The following is a 27,953-nucleotide window of genomic DNA, read 5'->3' as shown; positions in this document are numbered from 1 at the left end:
GCATCGGGCATTGAGCCATATGCACATATTTGGGGCAATGTAAAATTAATCATCCAAAATGTGTAGGACTAAGTAGTATGTAAAGAACTTAATCATCCTTTTTTATTGTTTTTTAGATGTCTGCATTCAACGTTAATATTGCCAAGCTGGGAAATATTGTGCAAGGCACCATTGTCTCACTAGCCAAAGAGGTCGTACAATCCTACCACAATAATTTGGATATTCTGGCCATAGTTGGAGCCTGCTACACAGTGCGGGAAGGTCTTCATTTACTGAGTGGGTGTTGTAGCTTGATAAAACATCAAGTCTTTCCTCTACTTTTTAGTAACACCAGTACAATACTGAAATATGGAGAGTGGGCAGTAGTCACTGGTAAGTGAAAATGGTCTGTAAAATACAATATATCTTTATCAATGTAAATGCCTGTACTCCATTCTTTACATTTTATTCAGTATTATACTATCTAGCAGAGAGGTAAAAAGGTACCCTTCACCCCTTCACCTGACTAAAGACCCCCATACACATCAGACTAGAGACAGTCAAACTCGCTGACATCAGTAGGAATCGGGCAAAACTTCAATGTGTATTGGAGCTTCCTGATTCTTCCTGGACAAATTATATTGGGTAAGAGAAGCATCCAGCCTGCTGAATTTCAGTAGGTGGTCGTATTTTGTATGCCCTGGAGAAAAGTACACTTGGCTGAGCAGAGAGTTCCTCTGCATGGATATATCAGGAGAGATCTGTCAACTGAACTATCGTTTTGTAGGGAAGTGGACTGACCTATGGACCTGTCTGCAGTAGGAAGGCGAATGCAAAATGTGCAGTAAAAGTACTTGACGTGGACTGCTGTGTATGTATGCAGGGAGACAGCTAGAGACAGTGGAAGATGGTAAAGTACTGGGTTTGGCCACTAGGGGGAGACCAAGAACAGCAGGAAAAGGAGACGGTGCAGTACTAGAGTTTGGCCACAAAAAGGAGGCAGAGAGCAGTGAGAAAAGGGCTTAACAGCAGCTTAAGGCTACAAAACCGCAGAGTCATGGTGGGCGAAGTTACAGGAGCTCTAGAGGGAAATTCCCGGGGAGGGGAATAAATAGGCAGAGAGAGCTCCAAAAGGAAGCCAGTCCAGGAGGAGGAGCTCAGGAGAAGAGGAGAGAGAAGGGAGAGACGGGCAGAAGAAGAAGCTCCGGTAGGGACTGAGGAGAGAGACGGTCAGGGGGGTGGCCCTGACAGGAGAGCCGCAGGACAGAGTAAGCCCGGGGGTACCAGACGGACGGTTTCGGACAGGGGGGAAGCGCTGTGGCTGTGGGCCTAATGGCAGCCACAGTGAAATAACTGCGAGAGATGTCACTGTAAGAGGAAAGAGATGAAAGTGAAAAGTACCCGGACATGAGCGTAGAAGCTGTCGTGCTGCTGTTGTGTTGCTGTGGTCGTCAGGAGACCGACCAATAAAGAGGACCTGTTGAACGCACATCGGTTTCTGTCTCCAGTCTGTTTGCGGAGAAAAAGGGACCACCCCCCCCAGTCGGCACACGTACCTACCGTTTGGCCGACAGTTATATAATGTGTACACAGGCCATGACTTGTAAGTCACTTGAAATCTTTATCACTATCCGCCATAAATTTATAGAGTTGGGAAGTGGGTAAAAAAACATTTTCAGCATAACTAGTGAAATATGAAAGAAAAAAAGAAATTGTTTTTCACTGTTATTGTATTGAGCCACAAAATAACATTAAAGGCGCTGTCCGGCACTAAGCAATTGATGACTATCCTCTAGATAGGTTATTAATATGAGATCAACTAGGATTCAACACCTGGTGACCCAGCCAATTAGCTTAAATCTGCTCCAGTTGCTGGATATAATCAATGTATGAACCCGAACACATAGAAACCCCCCACTTTGTTTAGTGGATGCAGCGGGTACGGCACATTTTTTAAGTTAAAAAATAAATTGTGGAAGTGAATTGTCTTTTTCTATTCAACCATCCCACCCCCCATAAAATATTTTTCAATTGTTAAATGTATCCCAAAAATTATGCCATTAAGAAATACGACTCATCCCACACAAACCACGCCCCTGCATTGATGGAAAAATTAAAAAGTTATGGCTTTTAGAAAGTATGGTAGTTATACAAATGTAAAAAAGGTTAAAGCAATATAATCGTTTTGCTGAAATCGCTGAAGAAATCTTTTAGAAATGTTGTTTGCTGGCTTACGGGGCAGTAGACTACGGATAGGCCTCATGTATTCCACAAAAACTGTGTATGGAGCTCTCAAAATGTTTTGTTCCACTTGGTGTTTCCAAAAGGCACTGCATCCTTATCTACTATGAATGCCATAGTACAACTCTTTTTTAGGATTCATTTGAAATATACTTTTCATTTAATACAATACTAATATGGTTGGGTTTTTTTTTGCTTTTGTTTTTTTTTGGTCACCCTAGGAGGCTCAGATGGTATTGGCAAAGCCTATGCTGAGGAGTTGGCCAGTCATGGAGTGAACATAATCTTGTTAGGCCGCAGCATCCAAAAGCTTCAAAATGTATCTGAGGCCGTAACAGCAACCTACGGGGTGAAAACTCGTATCATAGTTGCCGATTTCAACAAGGGCCCTGAGGTCTTCCCATCCATTAAGGAGGCTCTGGTAGATGTTGATGTTGGGATTCTGGTGAACAATGCCGGAGTGTTTTTTGATTATCCAGCCTGCCTCATTGAAGTTCCAGAAGAAAAAAGTCTTGAGATCATCAATGTCAACATTGTGGCAGCTGTAATGATGGTGTATGCGGTGCTGCCTGGTATGCTACAGCGGAAGAGGGGTGCCATAATCAACGTCTCCTCCGGAACATGTTGGACACCCGTTCCTCTGATGACGGTATATGCTGCCTCCAAGGTATAGTTAATGCTGCATCTAAAACAAAAATATCAGTAGTGTATCACCCCGTTTATTCGCTGATTTCAGCAGTGTGTTACATGTAAATATTCTGCAGCTTTGAAAAACTCAGTAAAATTGTACTGTTGCCAGCACACTGTGACCATAGGGCTTTTTCAGGTGGGTCTGCACAGAAACCCACCTGAAAAAGAGCTTAGAAAATCCTAAAAAGGACAAACGTGCAGTGTAAAGTCAAAATGACAAGCTGTTCATATGTTCAGCCTTTTTGAGCTTCTATTATCCCCATCACATTTGTAAAGACTTAACTTCTCATAAGTGCGCTATTTGTGCATTCTTCAAGCGGTTTCCGCTTGGAAGCCTTTCACTGTTCTATAAATAATGTTTTTAAAAAATGCCAGCTAAGAGGCTGTCGCAAACCACCCCAGATGTCCTTCCACTTGCTAAACCAGTTGTCTAAAAGACATTGTGTGCACGTACCTAAAGAGTCCTACAGTGCATGAGGACAAAACTGTCAGTCAACATTAAGAGGGCGGGGAAAGCTTGCAACTCATGATTACGCCAGGCTCCTACAATTATATACTGTTCCACAGCCAGATTGGTTCAGAGATGAAAACAGTTGAAGGAAACTAATTTTGCGTTGCTGAAAGCAAATATATGATGATTAAATTTGCTGATTGGCTCTTGTTTTCAAGATCCAGTGGAGGTTGTGGTTACTTATGACACTGTTCATGCAGACTTATAGAAAAATTGCATCTTTATTATTTCATCATCATTATTGCATTGTTGGTAGCTCATCTATTACACCATCTATTAAATCTATTGAGCCTTCAGTATTCTAATATCTTAAAATGACCAATGAAAAAACGCCAACTCAGCTCCAATGACGTAATCCTAATTACATTTGCATCACCTACTTTTATAAATATTCTGTGTAAGGTATAGTTTAAGGATTTCTTAGCTTAGATTCTTAGCACATTGACATGTTTCTATAGGTTTTTTTAGATATGTCTTGTTCTTGCATTAACGAAGCAGATTTTGCTACATATTCGGGGAAGTCAATTTTGCATCATAAAGTCGAAACTTGGCTACCATGATAAAGAAAGCCTACAACTCGTATTTTGGTTGCAGAATAGGAGATCAGTACAAGATTTGGACTCCACATATATGCTGCAATACATGTGCATCACATCTAACCCAGTGGTTGCATGGGAAGAGGGAATCTATTCCTTTTACAGTTCTACTGATCTGGAGAGAGCCAGCCAATCACACTACCAATTGCTATTTCTGCATGGTGCCCCACATTAGGAAAACAGTTTCAAAGAAGAAGAAATGGACTTTACTGTATACAATCATTCCATCTGCAATAAGTCAAATACATTATATAGAAAAAGTGTCGGTTCCAAAAGCACTAGCAACATTTTCAGTAGAGGAGTCAAGTGAGGAGAAGGAAGAGGGCACTTGGTGTCATGGAGCATCTTCCTCTCACGACCCAGACTTTCTGTCAGCAATCTCAACTGAAACACACCTTATAACACAAAGTGAGCAAATGATCTAGTTAGAGATTTTGATCTGCCCAAGAGTAAAGCTGAGCTCTTAGGCTACAACATAGGAACCTCCTAGAGGACGATGTTCAAATTTCTTTGTTTCGCAACCTTAATAAAGATCTTGTCTAATACTTCTTCATGGAGGTCAATCTTGTGGCATGAAGCAACATTAGCAGTTTAATGGAAGCTCTGAATAGAAGTCATAATCCAGAGGAATGGAGGCTCTAAATCCCAAACAAGCCTGAAAGCTGTCTTGCTGCATAATGGCAATGTGCTACCTTCAATTCCAGTTTATGCAGTCCACATGAAAGCAACTTATGACAACATGAAACAGCTGTTGAGGAGCCTGAACTATGACCAACATTTGTGGCCCGTGCATGGTGACTTAAAGGTCATTGCCCTCTTACTTGGTCTCCAGGGTGGATACACAAAGTACTGCTGCTTTCTGTGTGAAAGAGAATATGACTACAATAAAAGAGACTTACCTCGCCGACATTCACTTCAGCCAGGGAGTAAAAATGTCCTGCATCCAGCACTTGCTGACCCACATAAGATTTTTTTACCACTATTGCATATTAAGCTGGGCCTAATGGGGAACTTTGTAAAGGCAATGGATAAAAATACAAAAGCATTCAAATATCTCATTGATATATTTCCAAGGCTGAGTGAAGCAAAGATAAAGGAAGGAGTATTTATTGGACTTTTAGATTTGTACGATTCTTCAAGATGTGGAGTTTCCCCGTTTGTTGCAGGGCAAGGAAAAGGCTGCAAGGGTAGCATTCGCTTTAGTGGTAGATAATTTTTTGAGAAACTCAAGAGCAGATAACTAAGAAAAGTTGGTGGCAAAGCTCCTCAAAACATACAAGGATCTTGGCTGTAACATGCTAAAAAGAAATAAAGAAATGTTTATCAAATGGAAAGTGGGAGAAATATCTGAAGAAGATTACAATGCTGTCAGCAGACCCTGCAGGGCATGCATCAGATTATCTAAAACTGATAACGAATTAAGGCTTGCAAGAGATGTCGAAAGCAATAAAAAAGATTTTGGGGGCATGTCAAAAGTAAAAGAGAAGTCAAAGCTGCCATAGGATTTTTACGGGATGAAAATGGGGAAGCGGTAAAAAATGATGTTGAGAAGACCAAACTTAAAATTCCTATTTTGTATCTGTTTTCTCTTGGAAAGTAAAGGTAACATCAAATGATCTTCACTATACTATTGAAGGAACAGAAGAATCCACTATCTATAAACAGAGATATAATAAGGGAATACTTAGCTAACATAAATGAATTCTAGTCTCCAGGTCCAGATTAATTACATGCTAGGGTACTAAAGGAGATGGCAGAGGAAATTATTGGAATACTCACCATAACCTTTGAAAATTCTTGGAGAACAGCAGAAGTCCCAAAGACTGGAGAAGAGCAAATGTTGTCCCTATCTTCAAAAAGGGGAAGAAGGTGGACCCAGGCAACTATAGGCCGATAAGCCTGACTTCTATACTAGGAAAGATCTTTGAACAGATTATTAAACAACATGTATGCAAGTACCGGGATGAGAACAAAGTAATTAACCAGAGCCAGCCTGCGTTTATAACTAATATGCCATGTCAGAATAACTTAATATCCTTCTTTGACAGAATCACTGACTGGGTCGATGAGGGAAATGTAGTAGATATAGTACATCTTGACTTCAGCAAAGCATTTGACAAAGTACCTCATACCATCATTATTGAAAAAATTACCAACTATGGAATAGACAAGGCAATGGTTATGTTGATTCATAACTGGCTTAGTGATCGAACCCAAAGAGTGGTCATAAATGGCTCCACATCCAGTTGAATGTCTCAAGCTGGGTACCACAGGGCTCTGTTCTGGGCCCTGTGTTGTTCAATATCCTTATCAATGATTTAGATGAAGGAATTGAGGGTAAACTGATTGAATTTGTATGACACAAAGCTAGAAGGGTTAGCTAATTCTATAGAAGAGAAAGAGGATTCAAAAACATGAAAAAGCAAATACCGAATTGGAGGAATAGGGCTAAGCAACAGCACATGTGAAAAAGACCGGGTATAGTAATAGATCAATAGTGTGAGGCAGCAGCAAAAAGATAAACACAATTCTGGATTGCATTAACAGAAACATTGAGTCTAGATCATGTGAACTAATTATCCCTCTCTACTGCTACTTGGTCAGACCTCATCTTGAATACTGTGTCCATTTCTCGGCACATTTTAAAAAAGACATGAACAATCTTTAGTAACTTCAGAGAAGAGCGACCAGAATGGTGACCAGTCTGCAAATAATATTCTATAGGCAACGGTTAGAGGATTTAGGATGGTTTAGCTTGCAAAAGAGAAGACTTAGTAGCTGTCTACAAATATCTCAGTGGCTGTCACACTGTAGAGGGTACAGCTTTAGGCTCATTTACACAAGGAAAGACTAGAAGCAATGGGATGATACTGAATGGGAGAAGACACAAATTAGATATTAGAAAAAACTTTTTACAGAGAGAGACATGGGGGGTTAACATTAGTGTCCAGGCAAGAGAATCTCTCTCTCTTGCTGGGCACTTGTGGGGTTAACCCCACAGAGAGATCTCTCTCTCTCACCCAGACACTGTGAGTGTTAACCCCACAAGTGCCCGGCGAGAGAGATCTCTCACAAGTGTCCGGGTGACAGAGAGAGATCTCTCTCTCTCTTGCCGGGCACTTGTGGGGTTAACATTCACAGAGTCCGGGCATGCGCTGTGGAAAAAGCCGGTCCGGCGCTGACAAAAAACGTTGCAGGGAACGTTTTTTGCAGATGCCGGAAGGCTAATTTATGCCGTGTCCGGCAACAACCGGACACGACGCATAACCATCCGGCACGATGCGGCGCCCATGAAAGCTTATGGGACAAAACCGGATCCGGTGCTGGATCCGGTTATTAAAAATTTCGCCGCATCGTGCCGGATGACAAAATCCGGATGTGTGAAAGAGGCCTAAGGACCACATTTTGTAGTGCAATTTTTGTAATCGTTTATAATTTGTAAAAATAGTTTTGGATTGGTTTTAGTTATTTAAATTGTTGCTAAGTTTCCTGGAGGTAAATAGAAAATTGGGATAAAAAAATATTCCGTATCTTTATATTTGCAAAAATAATATTTTTTCAAATCACTGAAACTTTTATGCATTAATTATATGTAGCAGTAAAAGGAAAACTCTTTGATATCAGAGAAACAAGAGCCAAAAATTTTCCTTGTCAGATTTCAATTCAGGAGGTCAAAATCATTAAGAAGTGGCTGATTTCACAACTGAACCTGACAACTTTTGAAAATATATGGAACAGTGTAATTAAAATATTGCACATTTTCATTTTGCCAGAAATACATACAGACGTGGTCAAAATTGTTGGTACCCCTCGTTTAATGACAGAAAAATTCACAATGGTCACAGAAATAACTTGAATCTGACAAAAGTAATAATAAATCAAAAATCTATGAAAATGAACAAATGAAAGTCAGACATTGCTTTTCAACCATGCTTCCACAGAATTTAAAAAATAAAACTCATGAAATAGGCCTGGACAGAAATGATGGTACCCCTGAAAATAATGTGACAAAAGGCACATGTTAAATCAAGGTGTGTTTACTAATTAGCATCAGAGGTGTCTACAATCTTGGAATCAGTGAGTGGTCCTGTATAGAGGCTACAGATACTCACTGTGCTGTTTGGTGACATGGTGTGTATCACACTCATCATGGACCAGAGGAAGCGAAGGGAAGAGTTGTCACAGGAGATGAGAAAGAGAAAATTATAGACAAACTTGTAAAAGGTAAAATTTATAAGACCATCTCCAAGCAGCTTGATGTTCTTGTGACTACAGTTGCACATATTATTCAGAAATATAAGCTCCATCTGACTGTAGCCAACCTCCCTGGACGTGGCCACAGGAGGAAAATCGATGACAAATCAAAGAGACGGATAATACGAATGGTAACAAAAGAGCCCAGAAAAACTTCTAAACAAATTTTTAAAGGTGAGCTTCAAGCTCAAAGAACATCAGTGTCAGATCGCACCATCCGTCGTTGTATAAGCCAAAGTGGACTTCATGGGAGACGAGCAAGGAGAACACAATTGTTGGAAAAAAAATCATAAAATAGCCAGACTGGAATTTGCCAAACTACAAGTTGATAAGCCACAAAGCTTCTGGGAGAATGTCCTAAGGACAGATGAGACAAAAATGAAACTTTTTGGCAAGGCACATCAGCTCTATGTTCACAGATGGAAAAATGAAGCATATCAAGAAAAGAACACTGTCCCTACTGTGAAACATGGAGGAGGCTTTGTTATGTTCTGGGGCTGCTTTGCTGCATCTGGCACAGGGTGTCTAAAATCTGTGCAGGGTACAATGAAATCTCAATACTATAAAGGGATTCTAGAGAGAACTGTGCTGCCCAGTGTCAGAAAGTTTGGTCTCCGTTGCAAGTCATGGGTCTTGCAACAGGATAATGACCCAAAACACACAGCTAAAAACACCCAAAAATGGCTAAGAGGAAAACATTGGACTATTCTGAAGTGGCCTTCTATGAGCCCTGACTTAAATCCTATTGAGCATCTTTGGAAAGAGCTGAAACATGCCGTCTGGAAAAGGCAACCTTCAAACACCAGCCAACTGGAGCAGATTGCTCTTGAGGAGTGGGCCAAAATACCTGCTGAGAGGTGCAGAAGTCTCATTGACTGTTACAGGAATTGTTTGATTGCAATGATTGCCTCAAAAGGATGTGGTTTGTGCCAGTATACAGTTTAAAGACAAATGACGGCACCATTAAGTGCAAAGCGGATGGGATGGCATGTCATTGCAGAATTGTCATGATCTGAAGTGATCTGACAGTTTTAAATTGCACTGGGTGAACTTTTTTTACTTTGGAAAGTTCCAAGGTGTCTTGACTGTCCCCGGTGGTGGTTAGTGGTATTGCACTTTAGGCTTTTGTGCACTTAATTATGGATCAGGTGTGACACCCTATAAAGGTGTGCTAGGGGTGTGCAATCACTGCCTGTGATATTGTGAGATTGTTTTCACTCTGAGTTGGAGAGCCTGGAGGAAGGATGGAGCTGGTGAGGAGTCCTGCGCAGCTTAGCCAGAGGGGACGTGTATCAGCTATGGTGTCTGGACGAAGGGCTAGTATGGCGTGGTGGGGTCGCAGTGATGGTGTCAGCAGGAAGTGTCTGCATGGACTGGTGGAGTGGCTACTATGGAGAGTGGCACTCACCATGTGGGACTTGGCTGCTGAGCTGGACTCAAGCATGCTCGAGTTCGTGTCAGAAGCTGAACTCATCCTTGGGACTCTGTTACTAAGCAGCTGCAACTGGTGGTGGACTCTGCTCCAAGGCTGCACTAAGGTGAAGGATCCTGTTATGGTGATGGATCCGGGTGGAGGAGAAGACGCACGCAGGTGGTGGGCTCTGTTGCTAGGAGCGCACGCAACAGAGCAAAGCTAAGTGGTGTTTCCCCTGTATTGTCTCTTTCCTCATGTGTGTTATTAGTGAGGGTTTAGGGTCAGGGTGAGCAAGGGCGTTAAGGTACGCGTGCGGCGACAGGTGCGGAGCCTGTATAGGGAATGTAAGGAGTGCAGGGACACTGGCTCAGGGGAGCTTAGGAGGTCTCCACGTCCCCCATTCCCTATTGCAGGGCCCACCATTGTAATTGTTTCCCAGGTCCCCCTTATTATTTAAATTCGCCTTACTGGAGGCGGGGTTTCCAGATTTTATGTATAACGTGTAATTCCCAAATTCGCCAGGTGGAGGCGGCGTATCCACCTGCACGTTTTATTATTTAAATGCGCCCCACTGGAGGCGGTGTATCCAGGGTCACGTGTGTCACATGGGTTCGCCTTGCGGAAACATCTGCGTCCAGACACACGTGACCATGACATTATCACAGGCCCTACAGTTTTTTTTTTCTGGTGAGCCTTGGCCATGTGGAGACCTATGGTATTTGCTGCCGGGCCTCACTGAGGTGTGGGGAGCGGCAAGGTGTGTTAGTGCCGCTGCAGCAGCAGTTATCAGGGTCTGGGGCTTCTGCTCAGCTAACCAGAAAATAAAAAAATAAAAAAAAAATGGCGGCTGCGGTCTGGCTAAAAGCCCCCTAGAGTCGCCGCTGGGGAGCGGGACTGGTTCATTCATGCGGGCGCACCCAGGCAGGTGGGAGGAATGGTGCCCCATGGAGCTGCCTGGTATTCCCCGAGGTGAAGGGGTACGCCCCTGTGGTGAGCTGACTGGTGTGATAGTCCGCGGGGTTTACGCCAAATCTTCTATACCATCGAAGAAGCCGCCCCTCCTGGTCGTATGGAGGCGACCAGCGAGTGTATATATTTTCCTCCATATTCCTGCGGCTCTGGTACTAAAGCCCCCTAGAGTCGCTGCTGGGGAGCCGGACTGGTTCATGCATGCGGGCGCACCCAGGCAGGTGGGAGGAATGGTGCCCCACGGAGCTGCCTGGTATTCCCCGAGGTGAAGGGGTACGCCCCTGTGGTGAGCTGACTGGTGTGATAGTCCGCGGGGTTTACGCCAAATCTTCTATACCACTGAAGAAGCCGCCCTCCTGGTCGCTTGGAGGAAGGCGACCAGCGAGTGTATATTTCATCCATCTTCCTGTCCCCTTCTCCTCCAGGTGTGTGCAGCAGGTGCGCTGCGGGGGAGTAGGGACAAGTCTCAACCCTCGCCATTAACCAACCCTGGGAGGCGTAGAACTCATGGTAAAGAGGGTTGGAGGGTGGTGTCCCGTGGTGAATGGCGGGGGTGTGAGTGTGGTGACTCAGGGGGACGCCTCTGTTAGAGTCCAGAATGAGTTCACCAAATTTATGACAAACGAATGTGTGCATTAAACGTTCAGGTCCGGACCTGTGTGTGAACGAGCATGTATGTGTGCCACCAAAAAACATCCTGTGGAAGTGTGTTGTGGAGCCTGATCAGCTCATAACAAACAAACATACACATACATAAACTCGTTCCCCAGGTCGGCGCTGTGGAGATGAGTGGTTCCTCCAAAATGAACTTTATTGCCAATACCAGCGGTGCGTTTGTCATAAACCTGAAGTGTCAGGTAATGGTGGGGTGAACTCAGGGTCTGGGCGTCCCTGCTGTAGGTGTTTCCCTAATGAGGGGTGGTCTTGAGGGTCCAGAGGCCCCTCATTAAGGATGGGGTACTGTCATGATCTGAAGTGATCTGACAGTTTTAAATTGCACTGGGTGAACTTTTTTTACTTTGGAAAGTTCCAAGGTGTCTTGACTGTCCCCGGTGGTGGTTAGTGGTATTGCACTTTAGGCTTTTGTGCACTTAATTATGGATCAGGTGTGACACCCTATAAAGGTGTGCTAGGGGTGTGCAATCACTGCCTGTGATATTGTGAGATTGTTTTCACTCTGAGTTGGAGAGCCTGGAGGAAGGATGGAGCTGTTGAGGAGTGCTGCGCAGCTTAGCCAGAGGGGACGTGTGTCAGCTATGGTGTCTGGACGAAGGGCTGGCATGGCGTGGTGGGGTCGCAGTGATGGTGTCAGCAGGAAGTGTCTGCATGGACTGGTGGAGTGGCTACTATGGAGAGTGGCACTCACCATGTGGGACTTGGCTGCTGAGCTGGACTCAAGCATGCTCGACTTCGTGTCAGAAGCTGAACTCATCCTTGGGACTCTGTTACTAAGCAGCTGCAACTGGTGGTGGACTCTGCTCCAAGGCTGCACTAAGGTGAAGGATCCTGTTATGGTGATGGATCCGGGTGGAGGAGAAGACGCACACAGGTGGTGGGCTCTGTTGCTAGGAGCGCACGCAACAGAGCAAAGCTAAGTGGTGTTTCCCCTGTATTGTCTCTTTCCTCATGTGTGTTATTAGTGCAGTGGTGGGATTAGTCTCCGCACCGACCCATTCCCTAGTGAGGGTTTAGGGTCAGGGTGAGCGAGGGCGTTAAGGTACGCGTGCGGCGACAGGTGCGGAGCCTGTATAGGGAATGTAAGGAGTGCAGGGACACTGGCTCAGGGGAGCTTAGGAGGTCTCCACGTCCCCCATTCCCTATTGCAGGGCCCACCATTGTAATTGTTTCCCAGGTCCCCCTTATTATTTAAATTCGCCTTACTGGAGGCGGGGTTTCCAGATTGTATGTATAACGTGTAATACCCAAATTCGCCAGGTGGCGGCGGCGTATCCACCTGCACGTTTTATTATTTAAATGCGCCCCACTGGAGGCGGTGTATCCAGGGTCACGTGTGTCACATGGGTTCGCCTTGCGGAAACATCTGCGTCCAGACACACGTGATCATGACAAGAATGCTGTGGTAGCCATGCTGGGTAAGTGTGCCTTAAATTTGCGATAAATCGCCAACAGCACCCAGACACCATCACACCTCCTCTTTCATGCTTCATGGTGAGCACCACACATGTAGAAACCACCTGACAAGTCTCCTTTTCTTGTTTGTGATCCTCAGTGTTAGCTTCTTTGAACCAATTCAACCATAAAGGCAGGCTTCTCACAGTCTCCTCTGGATAGTTCATTTTGAGATGTGTCCGCAACTTGATTTCTGTGACTTGATGACCATTTTTAAGGATAGGTCATTAATATCTTAATATTGGACAACGTATTTTTCAAAAGATTCAAAAAATGAATTATACTTTTGTGTTTTTCTTGTAGGCTTTCCTGGATAATTTTACTAGGGCATTGCACTATGAATATTCCTCCCAGGGCATATTTATACAGAGCCTGACTCCTGGCTTTGTGGTCACAAAGATGACAGGCTATGCTGGAATACTTCAGAAGAAGTCCTTGTTTATACCACTGGTGAGTGAGTATGCACGGAGCGCTGTAAGAACGATCGGAGTGTCACTGAGGACGACTGGATACTGGTCTCACTCCATCAAGGTAAATATGATGAATTAGTCATAGGAACAAGGAACATAGAGGTATGAATACAATATAATAGTCACGTTGCTGACCCACTCGTGTATGCAAGCATAAAACACCATACATGCTCCACCATTTCTGTACCTTCCATAGAGTTGTTTGAAGGGTCACTGTATCTTTGGACGTCAAGGGAAGTGATTCCTTTCCCAATGTTGTGGGGTTAAATTAGGCTCTTAATATTTTATTCTTAAAGTGGTTTAAAGGGAACCTGTCAATGCTATTTACCTGCAGATATAGGGTCAGTCTGCAGGTAAATAAAGTTAACTCCATGTTCACTATTTGTTTAACATTTTACACCAGTATTTGGAAGCCAAAATCAGGAGTGGAACATTCAGAGGAGAAGTATAATAGAAACACGTCACCACTTCTGTATTTATCATCCACTCCTGGTTGTGACACTAACCAAATACTCCGGGCAAGTGGCTATGACTGAAAGCTGGCGGTTACTGGGAGGGAAAACAGTTAATTTTCTCCCAGTATCTGTCCTTTCAGTAAGGTGGCCAGGAAGCTTTTTAACTCTATTTCCAGCAGAATAACCCTATAACTGCAGGTAAATAGCATTTTTAGTTAGGTATGTTGACTCTATGGATCACGTTTACTAACAGAATCCACGGCCAGAAATCCTAGATTTGTCACTACGTTTTTCGTACAGTAACTAAGGATTCTATGCAACATTTAGGTGCTGACATAGCACGCAGTGAACTCCAGGAAAGACTTCTTTCCCTCTCTGTTCTCTGATAGAGGAGTCTCTCTGTGGGCCATTTATAAGGTGGAGCAGCGATTCAGCTCAAATAGACTTTTTCCACGGCACCTTCTCTGATATGTACAGTATGTACAGTATACAGTCATATGTAAAAGTTTGGGCACCCCTATTAATGTTAACCTTTTTTTTATATAACTATTTTGCTTTTTGCAACAGCTATTTCAGTTTCATATATCTAATAACTGATGGACTCAGTTACATTTCTGGATTCAAAAGAGGTTTATTGTACTAGCAGAAAATGTGCAATCTGCATTTAAACAAAATTTGACCGGTGCAAAAGTATGGGCACCCTTATCATTTTCTTGATTTGAACACTCCTAACTACTTTTTACTGACTTCCTGAAGCACTAAATTGGTTTTGTAACCTTATTGAGCTTTGAACTTCATAGCCAGGTGTATCAAATCATGAGAAAAGGTATTTAAGGCGGCCACTTGCAAGTAGTTCTCCTATTGGATTCTCCTATGAAGAGTGGCCTCATGGGCTCCTCAAAACAACTCTCAAATGATCTGAAAACAAAGATTATTCAACATAGCTTTTCAGGGGAAGGATACAAAAAGTTGTCTCAGAGATTTAACCTGTCAGTTTCCACTGTGAGGAACATAGTAAGGAATTGGAAGAACACAGGTACAGTTCTTGTAAAGCCCAGAAGTGGCAGGTCAAGAAAAATATCAGAAAGGCAGAGAAGAAGAATGGTGAGAACAGTCAAGGACAATCCACAGACCACCTCCAAAGACCTGCAGCATCATCTTGCTGCAGATGGTGTCACTGTGCATCGGTCAACAATACAGCGCACTTTGCACAAGAAGAAGCTGTATGGGAGAGTGATGCGAAAGAAGCCGTTTCTGCAAGCACGCCACAAACAGAGTCGCCTGAGGTATGCAAAAGCACATTTGGACAAGCCAGTTACATTTTGGAAGAAGGTCCTGTGGACCGATGAAACAAAGATTGAGTTGTTTGGTCATACAAAAAGGCGTTATGCATGGAGGCTAAAAAACACAGCATTCCAAGAAAAACACTTGCTACCCACAGTAAAATTTGGTGGAGGTTCCATCATGCTTTGGGGATGTGTGGCCAATGCCAGCACTGGGAATCTTGTTAAAGTTGAGGGTCGCATGGATTCAACTCAGTATCAGCAGATTCTTGACAATAATGTGCAAGAATCAGTGACGAAGTTGAAGTTACACAGGGGATGGATATTTCAGCAAGACAATGATCCAAAACACCGCTCCAAATCTACTCAGGCATTCATGCAGAGGAACAATTACAATGTTCTGGAATGGCCATCCCAGTCCCCAGACCTGAATATCATTGAACATCTGTGGGATGAATTGAAGCGGGCTGTCCATGCTCGGCGACCATCAAACTTAACTGAACTGGAATTGTTTTATAAACAGGAATTGTCACAAATACCTTCATCCAGGATCCAGGAACTCATTAATAGCTACAGGAAGCGACTAGAGGCTGTTATTTTTGCAAAAGGAGGATCTACGAAATATTAATGTCACTTTTATTTTGAGGTGCCCATACTTTTGCACCAGTCAAATTTTGTTTAAATGCAGATTGCACATTTTCTGTTAGTACAATAAACCTCATTTGAATCCAGAAATATAACTGAGTCCATCGGTTATTAGATATATGAAACTGAAATAGTTGTTGCAAAAACCAAAATTGTTATAAAGAAAAAAGGTTAACATTAATAGGGGTGCCCAAACTTTTACATATGACTGTATATTTGGTTGATTTTGTAATAATCTCCATGTAGTTGAGGACAGAGTTTTCCTCTAGTTTCCTGAGTTTATATGGGGACGGGAGGGGAATATTTGGTTGGGAAATAGAAATATATATTCTTAAGATTGTGAACCACTGTGCTAGACCGCAGGCGAGCCCGTACTTTGCTTTCACTTAATAAAACCAGTTTGCTCTCAATGTGTAAAAAGGTAACGGTGGTCGGTTCAGACGGGCACACCAACAAGTAAATCCACATAGATAAAATATCAGTACCAGTTCTCTTGGGTGCCGAGCTGTCAAGCACAGTGATTAAAGCCTTCTGGCAAAATGTTTGTTTGATGTGATTTCTTTTTTTTTTTGCATTTATCAAAACCGAGTAGGAATATCTTCATTCCTGAGTAAAATTTGACAGTGGACTTTGTGGAAATTAGTTCTTTTCTCGTCAGTGACTCCGCTATATCTTGAGCAACACCCTCGTTGCATGATTTACTCCTTGGCGTCGGCAGAATACAGTGATCGTTATGGACGGGAAAACGGCAGAAAACAGACCCCTGAGTCGTGTCAGGGCCCCGTTCCTGGTTCCTCAGCCCAGCAGGGTCAGCTCGACCCAGCACAGCTTAACCAATCAGCCCCTGTGCCACCAGTACTGATTGATCCTGCAATCTCGGCCCAGGTAGCATACCTTCTAGCAGGGACCCTGTTTCATCACATGGCCAAGTTTGCTGGCAATAACATGGACCTTCAGGATTGGATAGAGAGGGTTCGAAGCGCAGTCAAGGTCTCACGATCCATTTTTTGATCTGTGTCAGATTCTCTTATATAAACTTTTTTCCTGTCAGGCCTCGGGGGTTAATATGGGTTTTTGTCCCCGGTGGCCGTTGGTGTTACTACAAGTTTAGTGAGTCTGCTGCGGGGTTCCCCCGGTGGCCGCTGGTTTTACTACATGTTTACAAATTTCAAAAACTGACCGTCACATCCAAGTATAAGCACAGTGTGAACAGGTGCTTAACCTAGAGTCACCAACTCATATACATCCAAGCAAAAAAGGAAGCACACGTTAAACGAGAAATGCCTTAACGTGGCTTCCAGGTACACATAACTTGGCCATTTTATGCGCTAAACGTTCTCAATTTTTCATACTTCTAATGCAGTAATGCAATTCATTATTCAATTTTCATGTTTGCATGGTTTGGCACTACAGTGTGCTTCCTTTTTTGCTTGAATTTACTACATGTTTAGTTAGTCAGCAGGTGGTGACTACTCCCACTTCTCTTTATAAGGCCACCTGGTGCTGCAGATCACTGTTGGTAATACTAGTCATTTGCTAACCAACCTTGGTGAAGACTGGACCTGCGTGGTGCAGTTGGGGTTCAGCTTATCTGGAGCAGTGGTGATGCTGCTGAATGCTGATCGGGTGCTTTACTGTGCTGCTGGGAGCATTGGCAGCAGATAAAGCTATGTTTTGGTTTTTAGCTGCTTTAACCCCATGGTGTCTGTTGAATCTTTCCTTTGAGTTTTTGGGGCAGTACACTTTTTCCCTGTCTCACCTCCTGGGGAGGGGGTTGGGGGTTTTAGCTTAGGGCTAAACAGGAGACAGGGCAGGTCGGTGACTGGGCCTCACTACCATTAAGTGTACCCCCAAGTTAAGGAGAGTCAGGTCCCCTCCTTATCCTTAGGGGCAGTTCAGGTTCCCTTCTTCCATGTCACCTGTTTTCCCTACTGCCCGTGACACAAGGTGTGTAACCTGACCCCGGAGTTACAAGCAGAAGTAGCTCTGATTGCGTTAGAGGGTGATGCCAGATGGACGTTGATGGTGCACTCTGAATCTAAAAGGGACACTATAGAGAAGAAATTTGCTCTGCTGGAAAGGGTCCATGGGACCTGTGTACAGGTGATGCAGCTGAGGAGCAAATTCTTTAATCGGCTGCAGCGTAAGGGGGAAACACTAATGCAATACATGTACGCCCTTCAGGAAGCAATACAGGAGATCCGGAGACACGACCCAACAGGCATGGGCGCCTTTCAAGAGCTGGATCGTCTCCCGCGAAATCAGTTAATTACAGGGATGGCTAGTAAGTCCTTACAGGATAAACTCTGAGAGATGACTCGAGGTAATGTTGCTCTGATATTTGATTATATTTACCTGGTTGCCCTAGAGTGGGAAGAGGAGCCAAATCCTATGATTAAGAAATTTGTGAGCAGTGCCCAAGTCACAGAAGGTCGGAATGGGTCAGAGGAGTCAGTGGTCCTGAGAGGCGGTTCAGACTCTGACAACAGCAATGCAAGAACAAATACGGGAGCTCCGCTTAGTGGTAACTCAGATAAGGACTCAGCTACCCCCTGCACCGACAGCCATACCTCGGTCAGAATGTACTATCATGCCTCTGGAGCTCTTTGAAAGGCATTTTGGGGACATGATGGAGCCGGAAGATGGAAGCATCATCAGGCTGATTGCTGCCAATAACTGTGAAATGGAAGAACAGGGAATAGTCTGGATGCGAGTATGGCTATTTGAGCAGGACCTTGGCAAGAAGGGGATCGTCCTCATAGAACTTCGTTCCCAGAGAGTATTAGATGTAACCCTGGGCATGAATGTGCTCAGGGATCCGGATCACTATCTCTATGCCAAAGAAGGGCCTAAATATTGGCAACAGGCCACCACACACCAGCAGACTCAGATGATTCTGCAGCAGATGTAATCGGGCCGTCGGACGGGTGAGAGTGCCGCCTAAGACCTCAGTGAAAATCCCACTATGGCAGGAGCAGATATTGATGATGCCAGTGGGAGCAGGATGCCGTCTAAGTGGACTGGAGGTCCTGATTGAGCCCACCGCTCAGGAGAGGATGGTGAGCAGACCACTGGTAGCCAGGGCCCTCATCACTGTGAAGGACGGGTGCGTGCACGTGCGTTGTAGAAATGTTCTGGACAGTGAGTTGACGGTCCCCAGTGGTACCCTTCTAGCCGAAGTCTATGTGTCTAAGTTTTGCCTAGAAGAGGCTTCACATTACGGCAGATAGGAGGTCGGCCTGGTCTTATGCCATAGGTGACCAGCGAAGACAAGCGCCAACCGTGGACTGGAATGGACGATTAATCATGGACCTGATGGGGGTGGACCGCTGGACCTTGACCCTAGGACAACAAAAGCTTCTCAAAGAAACTTTGCTGGAATTTCAGGGGGGTGGTTCTCAAGGCATGAAGAGGACTTCGGATGTGCTGCCGATATTGGACATGAAATCCCTACCAGTGATGCTGCTCCAATCCAAGAGAGGCACCGACCGGCAAATACCACTGAAAATGAACCAAGGGGTGAAAGACATGTTGGAGAATCAGGTGATTCAATAGAGTCAGAGTCCTTGGGCTGCTCTGGTGGTCTTGGTGTGTAAGTAGGACGGGTCTCTCCAGTTCTGTGTTGATTACCGGAAGCTGAATGCCCAGACCAGGGGCGGACCTACCGCCTGTGCAGCCCGTTCATTGAATGGGGGCCCCTGGGGGAGAGGGGGCCCCCTGCCTCTCCACACCACATGGCTAATTATTCAATGCAAATTAGCCATGTGGAGTACAAGGGCTGCAAAGCAAGCAAGGAGGAGAAGAGAGCAGCCCTGCTGGAGGGGAGGGGGTCTGACTTCTCCTGAGGCTAAGTGCAGAGGAGCCAGTCCTGAGGGCTGAGGTGAGATGATATGAGCAGCGTCAGTGCTGCGCTGCCACTGTGGGGGAGGAGAGGAGGAGACAGACTGTCACTCACACTGCCTCCCCTGTGGCGCCAGCCAGACGGTGGCTGCAGTTCAGCTGCAGGTCAGTGTGTGATGTCACATGTCTGTCTCTGAGTCTGTGTGAGACGAGTCACTACTGTGTGTGCCCCTGCCCATAGCAGCAACAGCAGCTCAGGAGGAATGTGCGGACACTGTGACTGGACTGGACACTGGAGAGTGGAGTGGACAGTGTGGATCCTCTTGGTCTGGACTGTGGCCTGCCCTGCATGCTCCAGGTAAGAGTACCAGAGCTGAGCAGGACTGAGGGACTGGGACCAAGGAGGCAGGCATGATTTTGGGGGATTCCTGTGGTGGGGGAGAACTGAAACATGGCAGGCATGATTTTGGGGGGGCTCTGTCCTGGGGGAGAACTGAAGCATGATGGCCTGGCTGCTCAAAAATGCGGGTGCCTTTGGACTGGGGAGAAGCATGGCCTAGCTGCTCATGAATGGGGGGCGCCTGGCCTGGGGAGAAGCATGGCCTTGGCTGCTCATGAATGGAGGGCCCCTGGGGACAAACATGGCTGCTCATGAATGGGGGGGCCCTGGGGGAGATGCTTGGCTGCTGATGAATGTGGGGGCCGCTGGCCTGGGGAGAAGCATGGCCTGGCTGCTCATGAATGGGGGGGCCTCTGGCCTGGGGAGAAGCATGGCCTTGGCTGCTCATGAATGGGGGGGCCCCCTGGGGAGAAGCATGGCTGCTCATGAATGGGGGGTCCTGGGGGAGATGCTTGGCTGCTCATGAATGGGGGGCCCCTTGGGGAGATGCTTGGCTGCTCATGAATAGGGGGGTCCCTGGCCTGGGGAGAAGCATGGCCTTGGCTGCTCATGAATGGGGGGGGCCCTGGGGGAGATGCTTGGCTGCTCATGAATGGGGTGGCTCATGGGGGAGAAGAAACATGAATCGGGCGGCCCACATAGGGGGAGAAGCAGCATAAACTGGGGGGCCACATGGGGAGAAGCAGTATAAACTGGGGGGCCACATAGGTCGAGAAGCACTATGCCAAAAGTAGACCACATTTGGGGGGACAGCATTATGAAACAAAGGCAAACGGGGGTGCCTATATATATTACCTGGAGGCTGTCTTGGGCTATATATATTATTTAGAGGCTATGCTGGGCTGTATATATTACCTGGAGGCTGTTTTGGGCTGTATATATTACCTGAAGGCTATGCTGGACTGTATCTATTACCTTAAAGCTATGCTGAAATGAATATATTACCTGGAGTGGTGGCTATGCTGGGCTGTATATATCACCTGGAGGCTGTGGTGGGCTGTATATATTACCTGAAGGCTATGCTGGACTGTATTACCTTAAAGCTATGCTGAACTGTATATATTAACTGGAGTCTGTGCTGGGCTGTATGTATTACCTGAAGGCTGTGCTGGGCGCTGTGTGTGTATATATATATATATATATATATATATATATATATATACACTCACTGGCCACTTTATTAGGTACACCTGTCCAACTGTGTGTTAAGACTTAATTTCTAATCTGCCAATCACATGGCGGCAACTCAGTGCATTTAGGCATGTAGACATGGTCAAGACAATCTCCTGCAGTTCAAACCGAGCATCAGTATGGGGAAGAAAGGTGATTTGAGTGCCTTTGAACGTGGCATGATTGTTGGTGCCAGAAGGGCTGGTCTGAGTATTTCAGAAACTGCTGATCTACTGGGATTTTCACGCACAACCATCTCTAGGGTTTACAGAGAATGGTCCGAAAAAGAAAAAAAATCCAGTGAGCGGCAGTTCTGTGGCCGGAAATGCCTTGTTGATGCCAGAGGTCAGAGGAGAATGGGCAGACTGGTTCGAGCTGATAGAAAGGCAACAGTGACTCAAATTGCCACCCGTTACAACCAAGGTAGGCAGAAGAGCATCTCTGAACGCACAGTGCGTCGAACTTTGAGGCAGATGGGCTACAGCAGCAGAAGACCACACCGGGTACCACTCCTCTCAGCTAAGAACAGGAAACTGAGGCTACAATTTGCACAAGCTCATCGAAATTGGACAGTAGAAGATTGGAAAAACGTTGCCTGGTCTGATGAGTCTCGATTTCTGCTGCGACATTCGGATGGTAGGGTCAGAATTTGGCGTAAACAACATGAAAGCATGGATCCATCCTGCCTTGTATCAACGGTTCAGGCTGGTGGTGGTGGTGGTGTCATGGTGTGGGGAATTTTTTCTTGGCACTCTTTGGGCCCCTTGGTACCAATTGAGCATCGTTGCAACGCCACAGCCTACCTGAGTATTGTTGCTGACCATGTCCATCCCTTTATGACCACAATGTACCCCACATCTGATGGCTACTTTCAGCAGGATAATGCGCCATGTCATAAAGCTCGAATCATCTCAGATTGGTTTCTTGAACATGACAATGAGTTCACTGTACTCAAATGGCCTCCTCAGTCACCAGATCTCAATCCAATAGAGCATCTTTGGGATGTGGTGGAACGGGAGATTCGCATCAGGGATGTGCAGCCGACAAATCTGCGCCAACTGTGTGATGCCATCATGTCAATATGGTCCAAAATCTCTGAGGAATGCTTCCAGCACCTTGTTGAATCTCTGCCACGAAGAATTGAGGCAGTTCTGAAGGCAAAAGGGGGTCCAACCCGTTACTAGCATGGTGTACCTAATAAAGTGGCCAGTGAGTGTATATATATATACACATAGCCTCAATATTAGATATACAGTACATTTACGGTGGGAAAATCCGCAGCAAAAATTGACATGGTGTAGATTTTCCCGCTCTAAAAAAACGCAGTGTGGCACCATGTAACGCGGACCTAGCACAACTGCACTTGCCGTGGCCGGCCGCAAGCCCGACAGAGAATGAATGGGGCTTGCCGGATCGGTGCCACAAGTCGCCTGCTAGTTTTTATGATCATATTAAAAAATTAAACAACTTTACTATTTAGATTTGATAGTTGCATTCTAAATAAATATTACAATCTATATGTTTACATAACTTTGTTGCCCTATGAAGGACGGGGGGGGGTCCAAAAAATTTCTTGCACAGGGGCCCACTACAGTCTGTGTCCGCCCCTGGCCCAGACCGTCTGTGATGCCTTTCCTCTTCCACAAATAGACGAGTCATTATCTGCTCGGAGTCTTGCGAAATTCTTCTCAACTCTTGATCTGGCCAGCGGATACTGGCAGGTACCGGTGGCTGAGAAAGACAAGGCGAGACTGCTTTCATCCTACCTATGGGACTCTGAGTTCAACAGAATGCCGTTCGGCTTGTCCAATGCCCCAGGAACATTCTAATGGTTGATGAAGCTTTGTTTGGGTGATCTCAACTTCGAGTCGGTGTTGATATACCTGGACAATGTGGTGGTATTTGGAACCTTCTTTTGAAGATCACTTGCAGAAGCTGCGACAAGTCCTGAGGTGGTTGCGAGATCACGGGCTCAAGATCAAACCCAGGAAGTGTCAACTATTTCAGCATCAGAATACCTGAGACATGTTATTACTCTAGAAATGGTGCAGCTAGCTACCACCAAGGTGGTGTCATGATCCATGCTGGATCAGGACTGAGATAAAGCACAGGTAACCTTTTTTTTTTTCCTAAGCTGTGCTTAAGGTTTGTTTTTTTGCCCCCGGTGGCCATTAGGATTATTGCACTGTTGTGTCGTTTGTGCTAAGTTTCCCCCCGGTGGCGGTGAGCGTCATTGCACTTGTTTCTTTAGCTTCAGTGCACATGATTATAATGCAGGTGTGATTGCTGGCTCAGCTATAAAAGAGTCACAGGTGTTGCAATCAGTGTTGGTGATAGTGTTCATTTCAACCATCCTTGGTGGAGGAAGGAGCTGGAGAGCAGCTCTGACAGAGCCTGGTGTGAAAGGAGTCATAGGGGATTTCCTTAGCTCTGACAGAGCTTGGTGGCAGCGATTTTGAGGAGAGCTGCATGCTGGTGGTGGACTCTGTTGCCAGTAGCAAGTGCAACAGAGTAAAGCTAAGTGGTGTTTCCCTGTTTGTGTTTTTCCTTAGTGTGTATTAGTGCAGCAGTGGGGCCAGTGCCTGTGCCACCCAGCTCCCTAGCAAGGGATAGGTGTAGGGTGTGCTAGGGTGACAGGTTCGTGATCGGCGCCCGGTGCGGAATCGGCATAGGGAACGTTAGGAGCGTTAGGGACACTGACTCAGGGGAGTGCAGGAGGTCTCCACGTCCCCTGTCCCTATCGCAAGGCCCACCGTTGTAACTGTTTCCCTACCCCTTGTCATGTTGTTTTAGTTACCGGCCTGCGAGCCGTGTCACACAGGACAGTATCACGTGCCGCGTCCTATTGTTCTGGTTACCGACCTGCTGGTCGCGTCACACAGAACGGCTCCACGTGACAGGTGGACGCCATCTGAAACTGGCCTCGGCCAAATACCATCCGGGAAGTGCGTGCTTTTTTTTCGGTCTGACTGGATAAAATCGGAGGTTTATACCCAAGTTCGCCCATTTGGCTAGCCCACTAAATGAGTTACTGAGGGGTACAAAAGGGTGACCCAAGAATCAACCCATCTAGTGAGGACCACAGAGGCAGGAAGCCTTTGACGCACTGAAAAAGGCCCTGACCAGTGCTCTGATCTTGCACGATTCGATGCCTCATTCTTGTTGTACATGGATGGAAACTTACATGGATTGGGGCTGTGCTATCTCAAGTTCAATATCGGCATGAGAGACTGATTGCCTATGGCAGTCAATCTTTGAGAGAGTCAGAGCGCAACCCCGACTACTATAGCTCCTTTAAATTGGAACTTTTGGCATTAGTATGGGCTATGACCGAAAAGTTTGCAGAGTATCTGACAGGTGCTGAAGTGACTGTAATGACCGACAATAACCCAGTGGCCTCCCTGGAAACTGCTAAATTAGAGGCTTGTGAACAGAGGTGGATGACTCGCCATTCCAAGTACCAATATTACATCCGGTTCCAGTCGGGAAGAGAGAACAGCAATGCTGATGCACTTTCCCAGGTTATGGTAGGGTCGCCATTCAGGATGTTGACGAGGAGCTGGAGGACATGGAGGACACTGAAACCCTGATTCTCAGTCTATTACCCGCATTCCGAAACCTGGCTCATTCAAGTGGGGTGGCTTCTGGGATGCCGATGGTGTTGGGAAAGACCTTAGCTGACTGGGGAAAAAATCAGGATGATTGTCTGGATATACAGAGAGTGAAAGAGTGGGTTTGGAGTAATGTCTAACCAAGGGCAAAGGAACAGGCTCGTCTGACTACAGAGGGTATGAAGCTATTGGAACAGTGGGATAAGTTGAGTGTTACTCAAGGGCTGCTGTGTCGAGCTGTTTATTTATCAGAATTGCAATACCGACAGCAGATAGTCATTCCAATGTCAATGGGGCGGGCGGCTGCCTAGGAAGCCCACGAGAGGGATGCCCATTGTGGAAGCGACAAGACGTACAAATGGCTACAGCGCCTGGTGTATTGCCCTGACTTAAAAGACATGGTGACTGAGGCATGTTTCAAGTGTCGGCCTTGTGGTCTGAGTAAGAGCCCTGGACAACGGGCTCACGTTCACAGACCATTCGAACGTCTGCACCTCTAGAGATCCTGATGATTGACTATGTATAGATTGGGTTCTCTGTCTCGGGACACTTGTACTGTCTGGTCATGACCGACCATTTCACAAAATACACAGTGGCTGTACTCACGAGGGATCAGACAGCATAGTCAGCCACTGAGGTGGTCTGCAAACACTTTATACAAGTGTTCGGGTGTCCACAGAGAATTCACTCAGATCACAGAGCATGTTTTCAGGGCACCTTGATGAATGAGTTGTATCGGCTTTATGGTATTGAGCGTTCCCGCACGACCCTACACCACTCCCAAGGAAATGGGGCATGTGAAGGTTTAACCGCACTCTCCTCCATAACTCTGGAGGACAGTCAAAAAGCCCGCTGGCTGAAATAGCTACCCAAGTTAATGTGGGCCCAAAACAACATGGTGCACAACATCACTGGCTATTCCCCACATATCTTCACATGCCTGATCCAATGAGCCCACCGCTGCAAAATATCACCCCATGGGAACAAGAGCATCTCCAGCGGCTGCGGGCTGTGCACAAGGTTGTGGGGGAGCGTCTGAGGCAAGTCGTTCAGAGCAGACCTGGCGGTAAGAAACGCTAAAAGACCACTGCGACGCTGCAGTAAGTAAACATGCACGCATCACAATATATTTTGGCGCCAAGAGACACACGGCCAGAACAAAACCTTTAGTTAGCTAGGAAAATGTGGTCCATAGAGTCAATATATCTAACGGAATCCATGGCCAGAATTACTAGATTTCTCACTACGTTTTTCATGCTGTACAGTAACTAAGGATTCTATGCAACATTTAGGTGCTGACATAGCACACAGTAAACTCCAGGAAAGACTTGTTTCCCTTTCTATTCCTTGAAAGAGGAGTCTCTTTGTGGGACAATATAAGGTGGAGCAGCGATTCAGCTCTAATAGACTTTGTCCACGGCACCTTCTCTGATATATATGTATACATTTGGTTGATTTTGTAATTTTCCTCTAGTTTCCTGAGTTCATACGGGGACGGAAGGGGAACATTTGGTTGGGAAATAGAAATATATATTCTTAAGATTGTGAACCACTGTGCTAGACGTCAGGCGAGCCCGGGCTTTGCACTCACTTACTTAAACCAGTTTGCTCTCAGGGTGTAATAAGGTAATGGTGGCCGGTTCAGACACGCACGCCAACAGGTAAATCCACATAGATAAAATATCAGTACCAGTTCTCTTGGGTGCCGAGCTGTCAAGCACAGTGATTAAAGCCTTCTGGCAAAATGTTTGTGTGATGTGATTTCTTTTTTTTTGCATTTATCAAAACTGAGTAGGAATATCTTCGTTAAAGAGTAAAATAGTTATTGACAGTGGACTGTGTGGAAGTTAGTTCTGTGACTCTGCTGTATCTTGAGCAACACTCTCAGTGCATGATTTACAGGTGCTCTAGTCTGCTAGCCGAAACTGCATGGACCTGGGCACATCCCACCAAACGCCCCTTCTCCTTTTACCATGGGTGTAATACTACTCAGGCAATACAATATTTTATTGAACTACAAAACATGCAAATAAGACGTGGAACAGTCACAGCACAATACCAAAGATGGCGCAAAATTACACTCACCCGTTCGCTGACTCACTGGGATAAGAACAGCTGTAACTTCAGAGCTTAACATTAGCCATTCAAAAATATCAAAAACCAACGTTTATGGCTCATATGACAACAGTGTATGGTTCTTGACCAACTAAAGAACAAATGCATAAATTAAAAAGTCAACATATAGATAACAGTCTAGTCCTCCTGGCTTACTGAAAAGAGACATCTTGATAATTAAGATAAATGTTGTGGTTTCACAGCTTGTTTGTTTTTTTAATTTCTCTTTTTAGTCCCCTTAAGGGGCATGAACTTGTGATCATCTGATCTCTTATACTGTATATTACAATATAACTTTATCACACTATATATAGTTAATATCACGGACTGGTAGGACTACTATCATGACATGCACGGTGGTCTTCAGCAGACTCCCACCTGTCATAGCAGACGATTGGCACCCTGTTATCGTGTCGCGTTAGGGGTGATGAGTGATTTAAGGGCCGCTGTCAGAGATTGAAAACAGAGCTAAAAACCCTCTCCTTTCTCAAGAACAGAGGGATTTTATAGTGTACAGTTGTGTGCCTGTTACCTGCCTCCCTGCAGTCTGAGTGTCCGGATATGTAAGTAAGGAGTGTGTTTCACATGCTCTATGATTTGCAACCTGCTTGGGCAGCTCTGAAGCTGGCGGACCTCTGGATCTAGCTTTGGTCGTGCAGTCGTGTCTGAGCTCCTTGAGTGCCAAAACTCTCCTCTGCCAAATACAAAGTCACCAGTATTACAGGTGGGGGTCCAGTTAATGGATTTGAAATTAGGGACCAGGAGTTTTAAATATCTCGAGTTTTTTCAGCGTGTGTAGTAGGGATGTGATTAAAGTAGGACATGTAAAAGATTATAGATGTTAACAAAGTACATTAATTTCACTAATTAAATCCTTATTTTAGATGTTTTTAGCACACCAGATACCGGAATACTTTTGGATACTTATATGGACCTACGTGAACAAAAAGTGCAGAGCGGAGTACCTATCCAGAGAAAAACACAACTGAGGAAAGGAAATCTTCATCCATGCACATTCTTCAGCGAATATCACATTTGTGATCACATATATACGTAACAGTTTTTTATACTATTTTATATATAAAGGTCAATATAATGAAGGACATTAAAAAAGCCCTTACTGTTGGAATTATTGATTTATGTAAAAAAACAACAACATTTAAAAAAATGACTTTATTAA

The 27,953-nt window shown here is 45.2% G+C and overlaps 1 protein-coding gene across 1 annotated transcript; it reads left to right on the top strand.

Moving 5' to 3' along the window:
- The first annotated feature begins 116 nt into the window (after positions 1–116).
- On the top strand, positions 117–27,953 carry LOC141095665 (inactive hydroxysteroid dehydrogenase-like protein 1). Its single transcript, XM_073581851.1, has 4 exons — positions 117–372; positions 2,442–2,887; positions 13,088–13,315; positions 27,658–27,953. Exons 1-4 carry the CDS (start codon positions 117–119, stop codon positions 27,760–27,762), a joined length of 1,035 nt encoding a protein of 344 aa, XP_073437952.1. The 3' UTR covers positions 27,763–27,953.

Source organism: Dendrobates tinctorius, unplaced genomic scaffold, assembly GCF_039654945.1.
Source record: "Dendrobates tinctorius isolate UK_male_01 unplaced genomic scaffold, ASM3965494v1 ptg000009l, whole genome shotgun sequence".
Lineage (NCBI taxonomy): Eukaryota > Metazoa > Chordata > Amphibia > Anura > Dendrobatidae > Dendrobates > Dendrobates tinctorius.
The sequence above is the reverse complement of the archived record's forward strand: the minus strand, read 5'-3'. Positions and strand labels throughout refer to the sequence as shown.